The 16751-nt window shown below is 39.6% G+C and overlaps 1 protein-coding gene across 3 annotated transcripts in view; it reads right to left on the bottom strand.

Moving 5' to 3' along the window:
- MIOS (meiosis regulator for oocyte development) overlaps positions 1-12763 on the bottom strand; it is a 34946-nt gene extending 22183 nt beyond the window's left edge. The window contains exons 1-4 of one of the 3 annotated variants that reach the window (XM_045793184.2): positions 12551-12763; positions 11452-11548; positions 5286-6627; positions 4853-4951 (exon numbers count right to left, since the gene is read on the bottom strand). In XM_045793184.2, the coding sequence (XP_045649140.1) occupies positions 4853-4951; positions 5286-6579 (1393 nt within the window). In that variant the 5' untranslated portion in view covers positions 6580-6627; positions 11452-11548; positions 12551-12763. Of the gene's footprint in view, positions 1-4852; positions 4952-5285; positions 6628-11451; positions 11603-12550 lie in introns of all 3 variants that reach the window. The other 2 variants (XM_045793182.2, XM_045793183.2) reach the window with 2 other exon arrangements.
- Between the last annotated feature and the right edge of the window lie 3988 nt (positions 12764-16751).

Below are 16751 nucleotides of genomic sequence, written 5' to 3' on the forward strand. Positions count from 1 at the left end.
AGGCTGTGGCAAAAGCTTACAATATTATTCATGTTAGGGCATATTTTAAGCTATATATCACTGCTTTATGAAGAAGTTTCAAGATGAGTTATTTATAAAATTCTTGAAATTTAATAAAACAGTTAAATAATTACACTTGAAAGTACTTATTTTTAACCTTACTGCTGGAAACTGTTGCCAATTAGGTCAAGGGGTCAGGAGGAGACTTCTGAAAAGTTTTCTTTCCTTAAGAGAATGGCCTGCCGACTGAAAAGAGGAAGCATGCTGCTCTGTTTGCAACCATGAGGTAAGTTAGTCAAGACAAAATCGCTTTTAGCTTATTAAAGTGAAATTTTAAGAACTATTAGAAAATTTTGAATAATGATTAAAACATGTGTATTAAAAATTAAATACATTACTTTTCTGAATAACAAATTTACATTTAGATAGAATGGTGGTGTTACATTTCAAGTAGAACAAGCTATAGATGTGCCATAAGGTATTTATTTTCATACTTCCCCTATAAATTTTGGATAATATTCTGAGAGTATTATAAGGTAAAAATAACAATTTTAAAGAGCTGAACAAAAAGCAGCAGTTTTCAAACAATTCCTCATAGTTTAATAAGACTCCAGTTTGAGTTTTTATTTTACAGAAAGTATGTCATGGAATAAAAATCAACACATACAACTCTAAAGAGTTCATTACTAAGAGGCAGAAAAATATCCTCTAAGTCAAATGCCTGGATATTGTGTCATGTATTTTGGTTGTCTAGAGGCCTTCTTATGGCTTGATAACTGTGTGACAGGTTAATTAGGGTTATCAAATAAGCAATATGATATTGTGCATTTCTAAGTGTATAGTCATTACTTTTAACATGTAGGAATTTTAAAAATTATGATTTTAACTATCTCTGAAAAAAAATTAAAATCTATTTACGCATGTTATGCAATACTTTAGTGACAAAAGTGTATCCCCTAAATTTGAGATTGCACTATATAGAAATAATAGAATTGATATTTTATTGACAGGTGCAAGAGAAACAAGTTCATTTGACATTAAAAAACATTTTTAAAAAAATTGGTTTCAAATACTACATACACAAGTAATCAGACACTGTGCTATTTGTAGATATTAATTTGTTGCATTTTTACATCTATATAACAAAGCAGTAAAATTATCCAGTGTTTATAAGACCATTTTGTTGTTAAAAACATTAAGTCCTATCTATTCTGTCCAATAAAGTAATTCTGAATAGACAAGTTCTCTAATCAGAATTTACCCCTCAAGTATAGAAATATTTTCATCATATTGGATGGAAGACTGACCAACATTTATTATGCAATTTTCTGCCATCCTAAAAGGAAAGAACTATAATTATTAACAACATTATGAACACTTCTTCACAAGACCATACAAGACATTCCCTTAGAGCATGCATTCTTATCCTGGTTGACTTCAACACTTGGTCCACCCAATAAACTAGTCTCTCTGTTCCATTGCTTCCTTATCTCTAGCGGTTCACACCTCCAAGACTTTCATAGACATACTCTAAATCGGTCCTCCTTCAAAAGAACCACTTTCTTACCACAACCTCATAGCCTTCCAGAAATCTCACTTCTAAATTTTTCAACCTCACCATCTCTTGGTCCCTCATATTTTTATTTATTAGTCTTCTGTCATTTCCCTCCCAAAGAAGAACAAATGAATCATTCTCTTGCCAGTATCCTAATTCTCTCAGCCCACTGTCCTTTATTTTATCTTCTGTAAAACAACATTGCCCCACAATCCTCCCATGTTTCTCAAGATAACTCTGGCTCCTCTTCTCCGTGTCTTCTCTCTACAACCTTCCTGTTCCTTCTCAATAAGCAAACCCACTACACTGAGAAAAGAGGAGCCATCAGGGGGAAGCTCCTCAGCTTCCGGTCACTGAACCTTATACAACCTGCATACATTTCCCCTTCCCCTCGGGCTGGTATAGAGAAAGTGTACATCTCCTGTTTGATGCTAGTCTTTTCACCTGTACTCCAGATCCCATTCTCTCATATTCCTAGGAATTTTGCTCTTCACTACTTCCTTTTCTCTGCATCTTCAACCTCCTTCTATGGGCTTCCCCACATCAGCATTTAAGCTTGCTTAAATCAATCCCATGTTAAAAAAAAAAACAAAGCAACACAAAAACCCTCCTATGACTCCAGATTCACTTGCTGTTTTAACTATATATCCTTTGTCCTCCTTCATTTAGTCAAATTTCTTGGAAGAATTATTCAAAATGGATGACTTTACTTCTTCAACCTACTCTAAAATTCTTGCCTACTGCACATCTTCACCTAGCTATCTTCAACTTTCTCCAAAACAAACTTTTTTCCTTCTCAAATGCAGTCTTCCTATGTTAATCCTACGTAATTAACTGGTACCCATATTAACCCAGTTTCCTAAGCTATATATATGTGTGCTATCTTTCACTTTTCCTTCCCCTCCATCTCCTCTACTCGGTCATTAAATTTTGTCGCACTCTAATTTATCCACATTTCTCTAGCTCCTCTGCCACTACCTTGGTAGGAACACCCTCATGTCTTGCCTAATTACTGTGGCTTTTATTTTTAAAATATTTTATTCATTTGAGAGAGAGAGAAAAAGAGAGTGCTCAAGCGCACAAGCAGAGGGGGAGGGGCAAAAGGAGAAGGAGAAGCAGGCTCACCAATGAGCAGGGAACCTGATTAGGGGTTTGATCCCAGGACCTGAGATCACCACCTGAGCCGAAGGCAGACACTTAACTGACTGAGCCACCCAGGCGCCCCTAATTACTGTGGTTTTTATCTGAGGTCCCCATTTGATCCTCTCCAATTCATTCCACACGTAGCAACAGCTCTAAAACACAAATCTAATTGTCAATACCCTTCAAAATCTTTCCTTGGTTTCCCTTTGTTACAGAATGATAAATCTCCCTAAATTCTTACTATGATTTCTAAGTCCTGAGTTACTTACCCCACTGCTTACCTTTCTAGTCTCCATTCTTTCTTCATTTCCTCTCTCACACTCTGTTCCAGCAATACTGAAATGTGCCATGCTCCCTCTCCTCTGGGTTAATTGCATATGCTGCTCCCTGTCTGGACCTTCCTTGTCTTTGCTTTTACCTCCTCCAGGGAACCCTCTCCAATCCTTACACCCAAATTAGGATTCTTCTATACATAATTGTTTGTTCTTCCTCATGGTAAATTGCTAATTACTTTTCCATATTCTGAACTAGCATGTAAATTTCCCAAGAACATGGGTAATATCTACCTTGTTCAGTCTCTGAGGGAAGAGACTTATCTTGTTGACAGTTATATCTTACTATTCCAAGGACAATTCTTAGCACACAATTAGCAATTAGAGGAAGAACTATGGCCAGACAAAAAACTGAATTCCACATGTGCCATCTTTGAAAGTTATTTCTCTACTTTTCACTTTGGGGCTGTAGAAACAAAAACAAAAATATCTAAACCAAAATAAACAAAAAGCTGAAAGTCTAGCAATGAGGAAATCTTTCTAATGTAGTTTTTTAATCGGGGTAAAGACTACTCTTAAGACATTCAGTTTCTCTCTACTCGCACTAGAAATATAAAGATATTCTATTTTTCCTCTTGCTTTTCCTCAGAGGCAGTTTGTAGGTTTTCCCCTAAAGTATATCAAAATGCGAGAAAAACAATAATAAACTTCAGAATAACTGAGAATGCAATGTGGCCTGACCTACTATATAGCAAAAATACTAGAAATTCTATAAACTCGGTGTTTAAATCTTTGCAGTAGCGGTTCTAAAGTCATGAGCAAGTTCATTTACAGGGATATTACAGTACATCTGCCCTTTTACTTATATTAATGAAAATGGAAGTTTCTAATTGGACCCATGTTACTTTTTTGGTGGACAGCTAGTGAGAAAATACCAAAATGAAATTGATCAAATAGTGTCTACTGCCTCTTCAGCAATGTGGAACAAAGTAATGAGAAAGTCCTTTAAATTTTTTTTAATAATTGTTAAATGAAATGCTTAACCTATCCTTATTATAATTAGTATTTTTGGTATTTTGTATTATTTGTATAGTATTTATGAAAATCCTATTAAAGACCAAGTTGAATTTATTACTTGAACTGCCACTCTTTGATTAAATAATATAAACTACTTTTCTAGCAGCTTGACTTGGGCCCAAATTTGATTACTATCAAAAGCTAGATACTGAATCCTAGGTTGGGGAAAGGATTATAGTATAATACACAATTCCATTCCAATAAAAAGAATAACTGTTCTGTGAAAAACTAAGTTTGGCTCATTTGTCATCTTTATTCTTAAATAGCTGATCAATTTCAACCCTGCATGAACTCATACATTCATTTACTCATCAAGGACTCTTTCAGGTAAGGCTCCTTCACGTAAGGCCATACGTCATGACATAGTCACCCAGACCTTGTTATTAAATAGCTAAGTGAAAGTATTTGAGCAGCACAATAAAAAGAGATCGCCTTCAATTATGTCTTTTTATTTAGCTTTTATAAAAGCAAAATACTGTGATAAAATTGAAACTAACAACGAGGAACCTATAAATCGTCTAACATAATACCTCTCAAAGTGGGTCTTCAAAAAAAATAACATTGAATAAATGAATAGATTAGAAAGACAGTATCACTTCAAAGAATCAAGACTCCCCCCGAAAAAGAATTTTGGATATAAAATACGCACTTAACAATTCACTAAAATAGCTAACCTGAAACCCCCAAAAACAACAACAACAAAAATTATACACATTATTCTGAAGTAACTATATGATGGGGATATAGGGGGGAAAAATAAGAGTACAAAAATTATACTTTAGAAAATAAAACAGAATTTTCTTACCCAAAGATGATTTTACAATTGATTTAATTCCTGCATAAACCAATGATCCTTTGTTTCCTGGAGACTTCTGATCCATATCTTCTGTATACTGCTTCATAAGTATTTAAATGCATAGGAAATACTAATGATGATACATAATAACCTATTTCAAAGCTAAATTTACTTTGATTTGGAGCCAATTCATAATAGGCGTCGGCCAATGCAAGATGGTTCTACTTTATTGAAGAGATAAACTTTTCTTCCTTCCACACAATCTGTAAAGCAGTATTTCAAGTTCAACAGTTTTAAATAATTTTACTTGGTAATTTTAGCATTATATAACTTGTATTTGCATATAAAACATTCAGAATAAAATTTATAGACTGATCTTTCAGCAAACTTTAAGAACATTTCTACCTGATTCATCTCATGAAAATCATTATGAAAAGGATATAGTGCAGGGTATACCAGAGTGACTTGAGCTGCGGGTCTTCATTTCCAGCTAAAATATGGTTTCTCCATACCTGCTCTGTATCAAGTCCGTACCTGGATAAAGCCCGAAGGCGCATTTTCGTTGCTATATCTTTTTCTAAAGAATTGTCATTCTCTTCTTCTGCACATTCATACAAATGACGACCACAAGCCCACATTAAAGATGTAATTGGGCTCCAGGCAAGAGATATCCTTTCGAAAACAGTGAAGTCAGACATCGTTCGGTTGGGAGTTACAACTATCATTCGATTTTGACTTGTTGGATGCCAAGCAAAGGAAGCAATGTAATTGTCACAAGGTTGCACGCTTCTTTCAATTATTGTGGGTTCAGTTTCATCTCCAATGGGAGTGGGTGTGTGCTGCATATCATATAATCTAATAATGTTACTATCCCTTGTCAAAGTGGCAAGTAGACCAGTCCTAGTTGGACACCATGCTACTTTTGTTAAGGGCTTTGGTTGCTCAGTCAAAGTCAAAACTGGCTTCTCAAATTTCCTTAGATCCCATATTGCAACCTGACCTTCATAGAAGGAAGCAACACGATCATGGAAGTAGGGGTCTACTGTCACCCCCTGAACAGCTTTTGTATTTACAAACATCTTTTGGCTCGTATTCCGAAGATCAAATATGGCTAAGTTACGATGCATACCAGCAAGGAGAAGTTTCTGGTCTCGTGGAAGCCAACAAAGAGAGAGACAAGCATCATTTTGTCCTAATTCATAAAGAGGTTTTGTTACTAATAATGTTGTTTCAGTTTCACCTGCTGAAAGTCTCACTTTCTCCATGGGAATTATATCGGGAGTATATTTGCTGCAAATATCCCAAATCAGCACTGAAAAATCAGCTCTATGTTTATCTAACCCAGCGGCAAGCCAATTACTATCCAATGGATTCCACGCAAGGGTATTACATTGCCGTGCATGTTTTGGAACAAATTCTTTTCCTATCAAATCTTTGAATTTTGAGTTATGATCTTGACCAAGACTTGTAAGTACAACTCGACCATTTGCTTGTCCAACTGCTAGGAGACATTCAGGATCATAATTGAGATACCAGGCTACGCATTTCATATAAGGCGTATCTGAATTTATTGATAGTAATGTAGCTGCAGAGTCTTCAGATAAACGTAGAGATCCAGCTTTGAGTTCTGAATTCACAGTAGATTCCACATGATAAAGGCTCAGTTCAGAGTCACATACAACAAATCTATCAACTTGGTGTGGTGCCCACAATATATCAGGTTTGGTACCGCTCATGTTTATTGATGTGCTCAAAGAGTTTAGTCAGGTCCATTCACTGAAAATCTGTTTAAAAATAAAAAGTTTTAAAATCTTAACAAAATACAATTCTAAGATGAATAAACTATTTGCAAAGTCTGTTTTTCAATATATTTCTTCTAACTGCTACGAATTCGTGACAATATTTATTGATTAAAAAGGGAAAAAAAACTTCCCCCAATAAGATGAGGTGGTAAGATTCTGAGAACTACATTTTGGCCTCATTTCCCACGATTGATTATTTTAATTGCACTGTTACTAGTAGCTTCATTAACCTCAGGGTTAATATAACTTCAGTATGGCAAGCAAATTAATAAGCATCATCTCTTTGAAGGGGTTAAAACTTTAAAGTGTTATGAATCATGTTCTTAAGCAACAGTTTACAGCAGCCCTATTCAATAGAACTTTCTGCAGGGATAGAAATGTTCTCTAGCTGTACTGTCCAATAGGGTAGCTACTAGCCACATGTGGCTAACCAAGCACAAGATATGTGACTAGTACAAATTTTAAATTTACTTTTCATTAACTTTTAATATAAATAGCCACATATGGCCACCACAACGGACAATGAAGATTTAAAGTACAATGCCACTATTAAGACAGAGTTCTCTTCCTCAAGTTTCAACAATAAGAAGCAGCCCTATATGGCAGAATAAACAGTAGCATGTATTGAATAGAGTTAACTTCTATTCCTAGCTGACATATATTAGCTATATGCCACAGAAAGGCCTTTGGGATTAGGGGTCCTTTTGTTTCTCATTTATATAACAAAAGAGTTGGTTTAGATTAGTGTTTCCCAAACTTCATTCATGTACCACCTATTTTTATTTAATATTTTTATTTAAAGTGACTATTTTTAAAATCAGAAAATCGATTTTAACCTCATCATGAAGTCCATTCAGTTTCCCAAATGCAGTGTGAATCATAGGTATGGTATGCTACATATTTTTTTAAGACACATTAAAATAAATGTGTAACTATTAAAATGCTTAACATTTTTTAAAAAGATTTTATTTATTTATTTGAGATAGCGAGAGAACAAGAGTGGTGGGGAGGGGCAGAGGGAGAGGGAGAAGCAGGCTCCCCACTGAGCAGGAAGCCCAACCATGGCTCGATCCCAGGACCCCGGGGATCATGACCTGAGCCCAAAGCAGACACTTACCTGACTGAGCAACCCGGGAGCCCCTAAAATGCTTGATATGTTAACTATATTGGAATTTTAAAAAAATGCTTGATTATGTTTTACCTAAAATCATCCTGTTTACAACCAGTGGTACACACACTGCATGTAGGAAACTGAATTAAGTTATCATTAAAGGCTCTTCCAGTTTTCAATTCTATGAACTTTGATTAATATTGACATGCGATTTTGCAAAGATAAATATGATAGTCGTTTAAACACAAACTAAAAATAGCTATGTTAAAAATGGTATTTTAGGGGCGCCTGGGTTAGTTAAAGTGACTGACTCTTGACTTTGGCTCAGGTCATGATCTCATGGGTCATGAGATCAAGCCCCCCTTCAGGCTCCACACTCAGGGGCAAAGTCTGCTTGTAGGTTCTCTCCTTCTGCCCCTCACCATGCTTGCACACATGCCCATGCATACACTCTCTCTCAAATAAATACATCTTTAAAAAAAATTAAAAAGAGAAATGGTATTTTAAAAGTAAAAGCTACTTAACAAAAAATTTAAATGTCTTCCTTCTAACCAGTTCTGGCTACAGGTTATAGTCTGGATTAAAAAAGAACAAAGACATTTAGTATTTTCATGGCAATTAGAATCTGTACAGCCACGTTGTCAGTTCTATTTTTTTTTTTTAAGATTTTTTATTTATTTATTTGACAGAGAGAGAGACAGCCAGCGAGAGAGGAAACAGAAGCAGGGGGAGTGGGAGAGGAAGAAGCAGGCTCCCAGTGGGGGAGCCCGATGCGGGGCTCAATCCCAGGACTCTGGGATCATGCCCTGAGCCGAAGGCAGACGCTTAACGACTGAGTCACCCAGGTGCCCCCATGCTGTCAGTTCTTAAAAGGTGAACCTATGATTCATTCATCCCCTGATCCCCTGTACCAGATGTAGAGATACACTAAATAAACTCAGCTCAAATATACTTGCTTTACTTTTTGATCTTGTAAAACTTATAGTCAGGAGTTATCAGTCTAGCAATATACTCATACAATTTAGATGCTTGGGAAAAACCTCTAAGAATTCTTACACTGGTTTATTTCCTTTCTTAAGAGGTCTGATGCTCAACATCAATCATTTCAGTTATATTTTTACAAGACCCTCAATTTCTTCATTTCTTTTCCACTTTAGATTTGCCTTCCCCAAGCCTAGCTCAACCCAATTATTTACTCTTCTTTCCTCCACTCAGGCTGCCAAGTCTCACAGCTCTGAGGACTGATTCCATAAGAAATTAAGGTATGCAACATGCTTGGCCTATGTGTTGATTCAGCAGTTCTTTTACTCATCTGTATACTCAGGTCTTTATGAAATTCATCTTTATGCAATATCACAGGGACCCTTCTAAAACGCAAACTTAGCCAGGCTATACAATCCCTACTTACAACCCTCTAATGGTTTCCAACTGCTCATAGTATGTAGTTCCAAATCTTCAATATAACCTATAAAATCCTAAATGCTTTGGTCTCTACCTACTGCTTTGGCATCAAGGCACACCATTTTCCTCTTTGCTGTGTTCTAGCTACACTGTTCTTCTTTTCAGTTCCTAGAATGAAATCTCCCTCTGCCCCCCATCAACACTACTTTGTAAATGCTGTTCTCTCTGGTTGGAGCACTCTTCCCTCCCTTCTAGGTCAAGTTAACACATGCTTGACCATCTCTCAACCATCATGGTTGAAATCAAATATCCTCTATCCCCTCCCTGGTCTGTCAGGTTACTTAGATAGTACTCTCAAGCAAACAGTATTCCTTCCTTTAAATGATCCTGTCTCTCCTAAATTATAAAAGCCATACAAGCAGGAAAAGTATCTGTTGCTCTCTATTTATACCTCTGAGACCCAGCCTAGTGCTAGGCACTTAGATACTTAATTTTTTGTTAAATGCTCCACCTGACATTTCTCACACTGCTATATCCACATTTTACCAATCTCCTCATGCTTTCACATCTTATCCTTCCTAATAGAGACTGGCTTCAGCCAAGAGCGAAGTCATAACTGGTTCCAATGATGGAAAAGAGCCCACAATGAGCCACCCTAAGACATGATCACTCTACTACCTGTCTTTCATTTATTCTGTAAATATTTATTGACCATAGTGTATGTGCTAGAAACTGTTCTAAATGCTAAGAACATGGTAGTGAACAGAGACAGATAAGTTGCTATAGACTAAACTGTGTCCACCCCCAAAATTCATGTTGAAGCCCTAATCCCCAATGTGACAGTATTACAGAAAGACTCTTTTTGGGGGTGATTAGTTAAATGAGGTCCTAAGGGTAGAGTGCTAAACTGACAGAACTGGTGCCCTTAAAAAAAGAGGAAGAGACAACAGAGCTCTCTCCCCACCATGTGCCGACAGTGAGAAGGCAGCTGTCTAAAAGCCAAGAAAAGAACTCTCACTAGAACCAGACCATACTGGCACTCTGATTTTGGACTTCCAACCTGTGAGAACTGTGAGAAAATAAATTTCTGTTATTTAAGCCACCTACTCTATGTCTTTTGTTATGGCAGCCCAAGCGGACTAATAAACTGATCTAATAAAGCCTGCGTTCTAATGGTGAAGTTATGTCCAATCTTAAAGAGAATTTAAAAATTTAGGAATGAGAAGAGGCACCTCATGCAATAAGACGTAGCTATGACAACAAAAAGAAGGAACAGATACTGCCAAGTAAGGGTTCACACTCAAGTCTTCACAGAGGAAACCTCTTAAATGGAGGTAACTGGTGATCTGGCCTATCTTATCAAAATAAATGCTCAAATAATCACACTTTCATATATCCATCCTATAATCATATTCTTTACATGGATGATCTATAAGAAAACTTGCTGGCATGTGGAAAAAGTGTTACTATAGTTTAAAAAGTCTTTGATTTGCATGACTCTCAATGGAGGACTATCAGCATTTCTCCTAATGTTATTATGCACGTATAATGTTTATACTACCAGTCACAAAATCTGATTACAGTAATTCATACAGAATCACCAAACCGGGAGAGAGACTCGCGAGCACTTCTCATTTCACACGGGAGTAAAGTGAAGACCACATGTTTTAGTTCTTGTCAAACACCTCCCAATTCCCACCCTAGAATACTGCAGAATAAAAAATCAACTACATCATTTGCAAGGTCCAGTGCAAAATGAAAATACAGGGCCCCCTTATTCAAAAGTTAAGAATTTCAAGGTGGTGACAACAGAGCAATAAACCAAGTGCCAGCCCTTCTACACAATGGGCCTTATATGACTGCATATAGGTTGCATAACACAAAGCTGGCTCTGAATACAGAGGTACATCCATAAGCACCCTTGTAAGAAATGTATTTCTTTACAATCCAACACACAAGACAGATGGATCTTGGCTCATGAACACAGATGACTAGGAGTATGGTGAAGAGCAAAGAAAATTGAACCTGGAGTCAGAGGACCTCCAACACTCACTGGCTGGACTCTAACAAGTCCGTTAATACACCAAGACTATGAAATAAGAATAAGAACCCACCCTATCTCCACCTCACAAAGTTGAGACAAATTGAGTTCTTTGCATCACACAGCTATTAGTATCACTATGATTTCCTTAAGCAGCCCTGGAAGTTAATGTTTTCAAATGTTGGAGACACTGAAAAGTGGGTGGAGAAGGTGTTATATGTGCAATAATTACAGCTTATATTTACATCCTCACCTTCAAGTTTAACAAGAGTTCACTTCCCATCAATGGCTTCTGAGCAAAGGAAAGCCATGTTGATTCTGTATTCTTCACCAGAATATCTATAACAGCACTGTCCGACAGAAATACCATGTTAGCAATGATTTAAAAGTTTCGAGTAGCCACACTGAAAAAGAGATGAAATTAAACAATATATTTTATTCAAGCAAACCAGGTATCAAAAAGATACCCTTTTCCACATGTAATCAATGTAAAAAATTATTGAGAATTTTTTTTCTTTGGTGCCAAGTCTTGTAAATTCAATGTGTATTTTACATTTACAGCACATCTCAACCCCGTGTGGCTACTGGACAGTGAAGATCCATAATACTAAGTGTACAGGGGATCCAACTACCCTTCCACATCCTTTCGTTGTTGTCTTCTACTTTTCTTACCATGACAATTAACAACACTAGCAGTTTAAAGAAATTTTCACCCTCACCATCTTTAAGAAGAGGCACTTCATAAATTTCCTTTAAAAATATAGTTATACAAAAGGCCTGTAAATGCAGTCATTTGCTAAGCAATTTAGTAATGCTCGTGGCACACGTAAAAGGCTTTATTCATCCTCTTACGGAATTTTCATCAGTCGTAAAAGAAAGCACAGCTAACCGGGTGACAGGCCCTTTTGGAAATATTTAATAGAGCACAGCTGGAGCATGGCTCGTCGCTATTCCGCGTAAATCGGGAATCTGAGGGCCACTCCCACGCTCCAGACACCTGGCTCAGCCACCGGTCCAACGCCAGGACGCGATTCCGCACGAACTCGCCGAGCGTGGGGCTGCAGCGAGGGCCCAGCGCCCCCAAGGAGGTCCGCCCGCAGCTCCGAGGCTCCCCTGCTAGGCCCGGCCGGCCGCCCGACGCAGTTACCCCGCAGCGCGGAACGCGACACCCCGCAGCGCGGAACGCGACGTCCCGCACCACCGCTCCGAGGGGGCCCTCGGGTCGGCCTCCGCACGGGCCTTATAACTGGGCTTTCCCGGGCCCCTCGCGGCGGCCCCTGCACTCCCGAGCCTACGCACGGGGCCTCCGCGTCGGGAATGCTTAGACGCGGCCAGAGCCACAACTCACTAACCTGAGTAGGCAGCGCGGCCGCCGCACAGCCACTTCCGGCCTGGTCGCCGCCCCTCCCGCCGTGGGAGTCCGCACGCGGGCAAGATGGCGGCCGCGGCGGCGCGGTCAGTAACCTGGGCCACCCGGCCGGGACCCAAGACCCCAACACCGCACGCCTCTCGGACGCGCCGACGCGCCTCGGCCTTAGAAGAGGACTTCCCCGCCCTTGAGCCCCGCCTTTCGGTTGCCTGGGAGTCGCACCGCCCCGGGGCGGGGCCACTGCCCAGGAGGCCCCGCCTTCCGCCCCAGCGCTCCCGTGCTCCCCTGGAGGCCCCGCCCCAGGGGCGGCCTGCGGGAGGCATCCCGGGCACCCGCACCTGCGGGAGGTATCCCGCGCAAGGCCTCTGGGAGATGCATTATCTCTTCTACTAGACACTTTAGCTCATTCGATCACTTTAAATTTCCATTAACAATTTATTGCAGGCCATCGATGTAGTAGAAACTCCAGGGTGTGTGGTTCACAATTTATTCATTCATTTGCTCATTCCACAAACACATCTTGAGTGCCTATTGTGTACCTAGCACACTGCTGGAATCCTGGGGACACTGGAGTGAATGAAAAAGATGCGGTCCCGGCAGGAAACAGTGATGCCTTGTTAGGGCTAATACAGTGCTCCACAGGACGGGCACCCCCTTAGTGTTGGGAGGTCAGGAACGCTTTCTTGTGGACCACCAGGCTGACAGAAGAAGGATGAATATGGGATTAGATGGGAAAGGGAACAGTGGAGGAGGTTGGAAGAGATGAGCCTTCTAGGACAGAGGAAGAGCAAGTGAAGGTTGAGAAGGGATGGCATCTCAATGGAGAAGCAGTGTAGTATGGATGGATAAGCAGAGGAAGTGGGGAGAGATTAAAATGCTCTATCAGAAAGGCATTTGGAAAGGAGATTAGAGAGTTTGGGTGGACTTTTTCCTAAAGGCAATGGTGCAGTCATGGAAGGTTTTTAACTACGCAAGCAGTGTGATCAGTTTTTCAGGGAAGTATCCCAATGAAAGATCACGGTAATCCAAAAACTACCAGTGGTATGGAGAGTGGAGGTGGAGAGAAGTGTGTGGGGACTATTTAGAAGATGGAATGAACAGAGCTTGATGACTGACTTAGGAGAGTGAGGGACAAAGAGGATTCTAGGTTTCCCGTTCCCATAATTCATTCCTGCCTTTGGAGAAGTGGCGGACGAAGAAAGTGCTGCGGAGCTGCAGGGGGATATCATAAGATTCATCACTTCATACACTATCTTGCCCATCATCTCAATGGTTCAGGCCCTGGCCCCAAATTTCCAGATCAATACAAGTCTCTTCCTTATCCAAGCTCTACCATATACATAGTCTGCCCTCAGGAGATGACGTTGCTTCCTACCTCAGAAAGAATTTAAGCTACCAGGTAGGAATTCCCCACAGCCTCCTATTGTTTTCTCTTTCCTGCCCTCAGCATCATCATTCACTCTCATTCTTACCTTCTTCTTGACACAAAAGAAGAGAAGGGACGCTGTACGTTTCTCCTCTTCTGAGACCTTGCACTATTGATTTTCTCCTTTTCTATGTGTCTTAAACCTCTCCATTTCTATTGCTTCTTTACCTTCAACATATGTTTAAGTCACTCCCATTTTTCTCCTCAAAGGAGAAGGCCGTACTGGCTCTCTCTAATCCTACATCCTCCTGTTTTCCCCTGAATTCACTCTTCTCAGGCCTTCATGCCACCGCTCCACCAAAACTGCTCTTTACTTGCCTATAGTTGTCCTTCCCTTCCAGAATCTGTGCTCCACATCACCAGTTTTCATTTCATTATACCTCCACCCCCAAATGTTAGCAAGGCATTTGGTGACCCAGTTAGAGAGGACAATTCCTGGAAAGGCTTCCCTTTCAGCTAGGTGTGGCTATATGAAAAAGTTGTGACCGATGAGATATGAACAAAAATGGATCCTGTCTCTTAAAAGAGAAGCTGCTTGACATCTACTTCCTCTTCCCTCTTCCAGCCCTGTGGAAAATGGCAAAAAGAAAAATGGTGTAGAAATGGAGGCCGTGTATTATGGGAGACAAAACTGCCCCATTATTCTAAGTCCCAGTCTAATTCAGAAAGCTGATGGGGTGCCTGGGTGGCTCACTCGTTAAGTATCTGCCTTCAGCTCAGGTCATGATCCCAGCGTTCTGGCCTCGAGCCCCACTTCAAGCCCTGCATGGAGCCCCCACATTGAGCCCCCACATCAAGTCCTTGCATGGAGCCCCGCATCTTCTCCCTCTTCTGCTCCCCCTGCAAAGCTTTGTCCCCTCTCTTGCTGTCTCTCGCTGTTAAATAAATAAATAAAATCTTAAAAAAAGAAAGAAAGAAAGAAAGCTGAGCTACCTCCTACCTTCGATCAACCATAGATATCTGGGCCATTACACAAGAGAAAATAAACTGTGTTCCTTTAAAAATTACTGTTTGTTTGGACCTGTTACAGCACCTTGGCCTATTCCCTAATATGCAGGGACTCTGTCTATTTTATTCTCTGCTTAATCTCCAGAACCTAAAACAGTGCATAGCACAGATATGTGCTCAATAAAAATTTGTTGGATAAATCCTAAAACAATATCTTTCTCTACACTCTCCTCCAGCTAATATATTTTTCTCTCCTTTTCCATCTAAGCTGTTGTGAAAGTGTATTCTTCTCATGCTGCTGCCAGTTCCTTGACTCTAGAATCTCTAGAGCAATGTGATGCTTTTCTCACTCTTCTTGGAAATCCATTCCTCTTCTCCACTAAACGGTGTTCCTTGTTAGTAAACCTGGATTCCTTAGAAGAGAAGCTCCTTGCCATTCACTTCCTCTTTTCCCTTCCTGCTGTCTGGAAAAGGGCAGACAGCATTTTCCTTGTGAGTAATGAACTTTTAGTATAGAACTCTGGATTTCCTATAGCTCCTGCTGCATGATATGTATTCAAAAATAGTTACCGAGTGGGAGAGTGCATTGTACTTTTTAGAAGATTAAGCTGTGTCAGAGAACTTCACACACTGCTCTGAGGTTATACTACTTGCCTTTATCAAACATGGATTTTGTAACAGATGCCAGGGTTGCTATAGTTCAGTCTCATGGTTTTTTTGTTCTGTTTTGTTTTTTAATTTAAACGTGTGTGTCCTTAACAAGATATTGTTCTTTCTAGATATTCCATGCTCATGGATCAGAAGAATTAACATAGTTAAAATGTCCATGCTACCCAGAGCAATCTACACTTTCAATGCTATCCCGATCAAAATACCAAGAACGTTTTTCAAAGAACTGGAACAAATAGTCCTTAAATTTGTATGGAACCAGAAAAGACCCCGAATCTCCAAGGAACTGTTGAAAAGGAAAAACAAAGCTGGGGGCATCACAATGCCGGATTTCGAGCTGTACTACAAAGCTGTGATCACAAAGACAGCATGGTACTGGCACAAAAACAGACACATAGACCAATGGAACAGAATAGAGAGCCCAGAAATGGACCCTCAGCTCTTTGGGCAACTAATATTTGATAAAGCAGGAAAAAACATCCGGTGGGAAAAAGACAGTCTCTTCAATAAATGGTGCTGGGAAAATTGGACAGCTACATGCAAAAGAATGAAACTTGACCACTATCTCACACCATACACAAAAATAAACTCCAAATGGATGAAAGACCTCGATGTGAGACAGGAATCCATCAAAATTCTAGAGGAGAACATAGGCAGCAACCTCTACGACATCAGCCAAAGCAACCTTTTTCATGACACATCCCCAAAGGCAAGAGAAACAAAAGATAAAATGAATTTATGGGACTTCATCAAGATTAAAAGTTTCTGCACATCCAAGGAAACAGTCAGAAAAACTAAGAGGCAGCCCACGGAATGGGAGAATATATTTGCAAATGACACTACAGATAAAGAACTGGTATCCAAGATCTACAAAGAACTTCTCAAACTCAATACACGAGAAACAAATAAACAAATCAAAAAATGGGCAGAAGATATGAACAGACACTTTTCCAATGAAGACATACAAATGGCTAACAGACACATGAAAAAATGTTCAAAATCATTAGCCATCAAGGAAATTCAAATCAAAACCACACTGAGATACCACCTTACGCCAGTTAGAATGGCAAAAACAGACAGGGCAAGAAACAACAATTGTTGAAGAGGATGTGGAGAAAGGGGATCCCTCCTACATTGTTGG

The sequence above is a fragment of the Ursus americanus genome, chromosome 3 (genome assembly GCF_024610735.1).
Source record: "Ursus americanus isolate L20-20 chromosome 3, mUrsAme1.1.p, whole genome shotgun sequence".
In the NCBI taxonomy this organism is placed as follows: Eukaryota; Metazoa; Chordata; class Mammalia; order Carnivora; family Ursidae; genus Ursus; species Ursus americanus.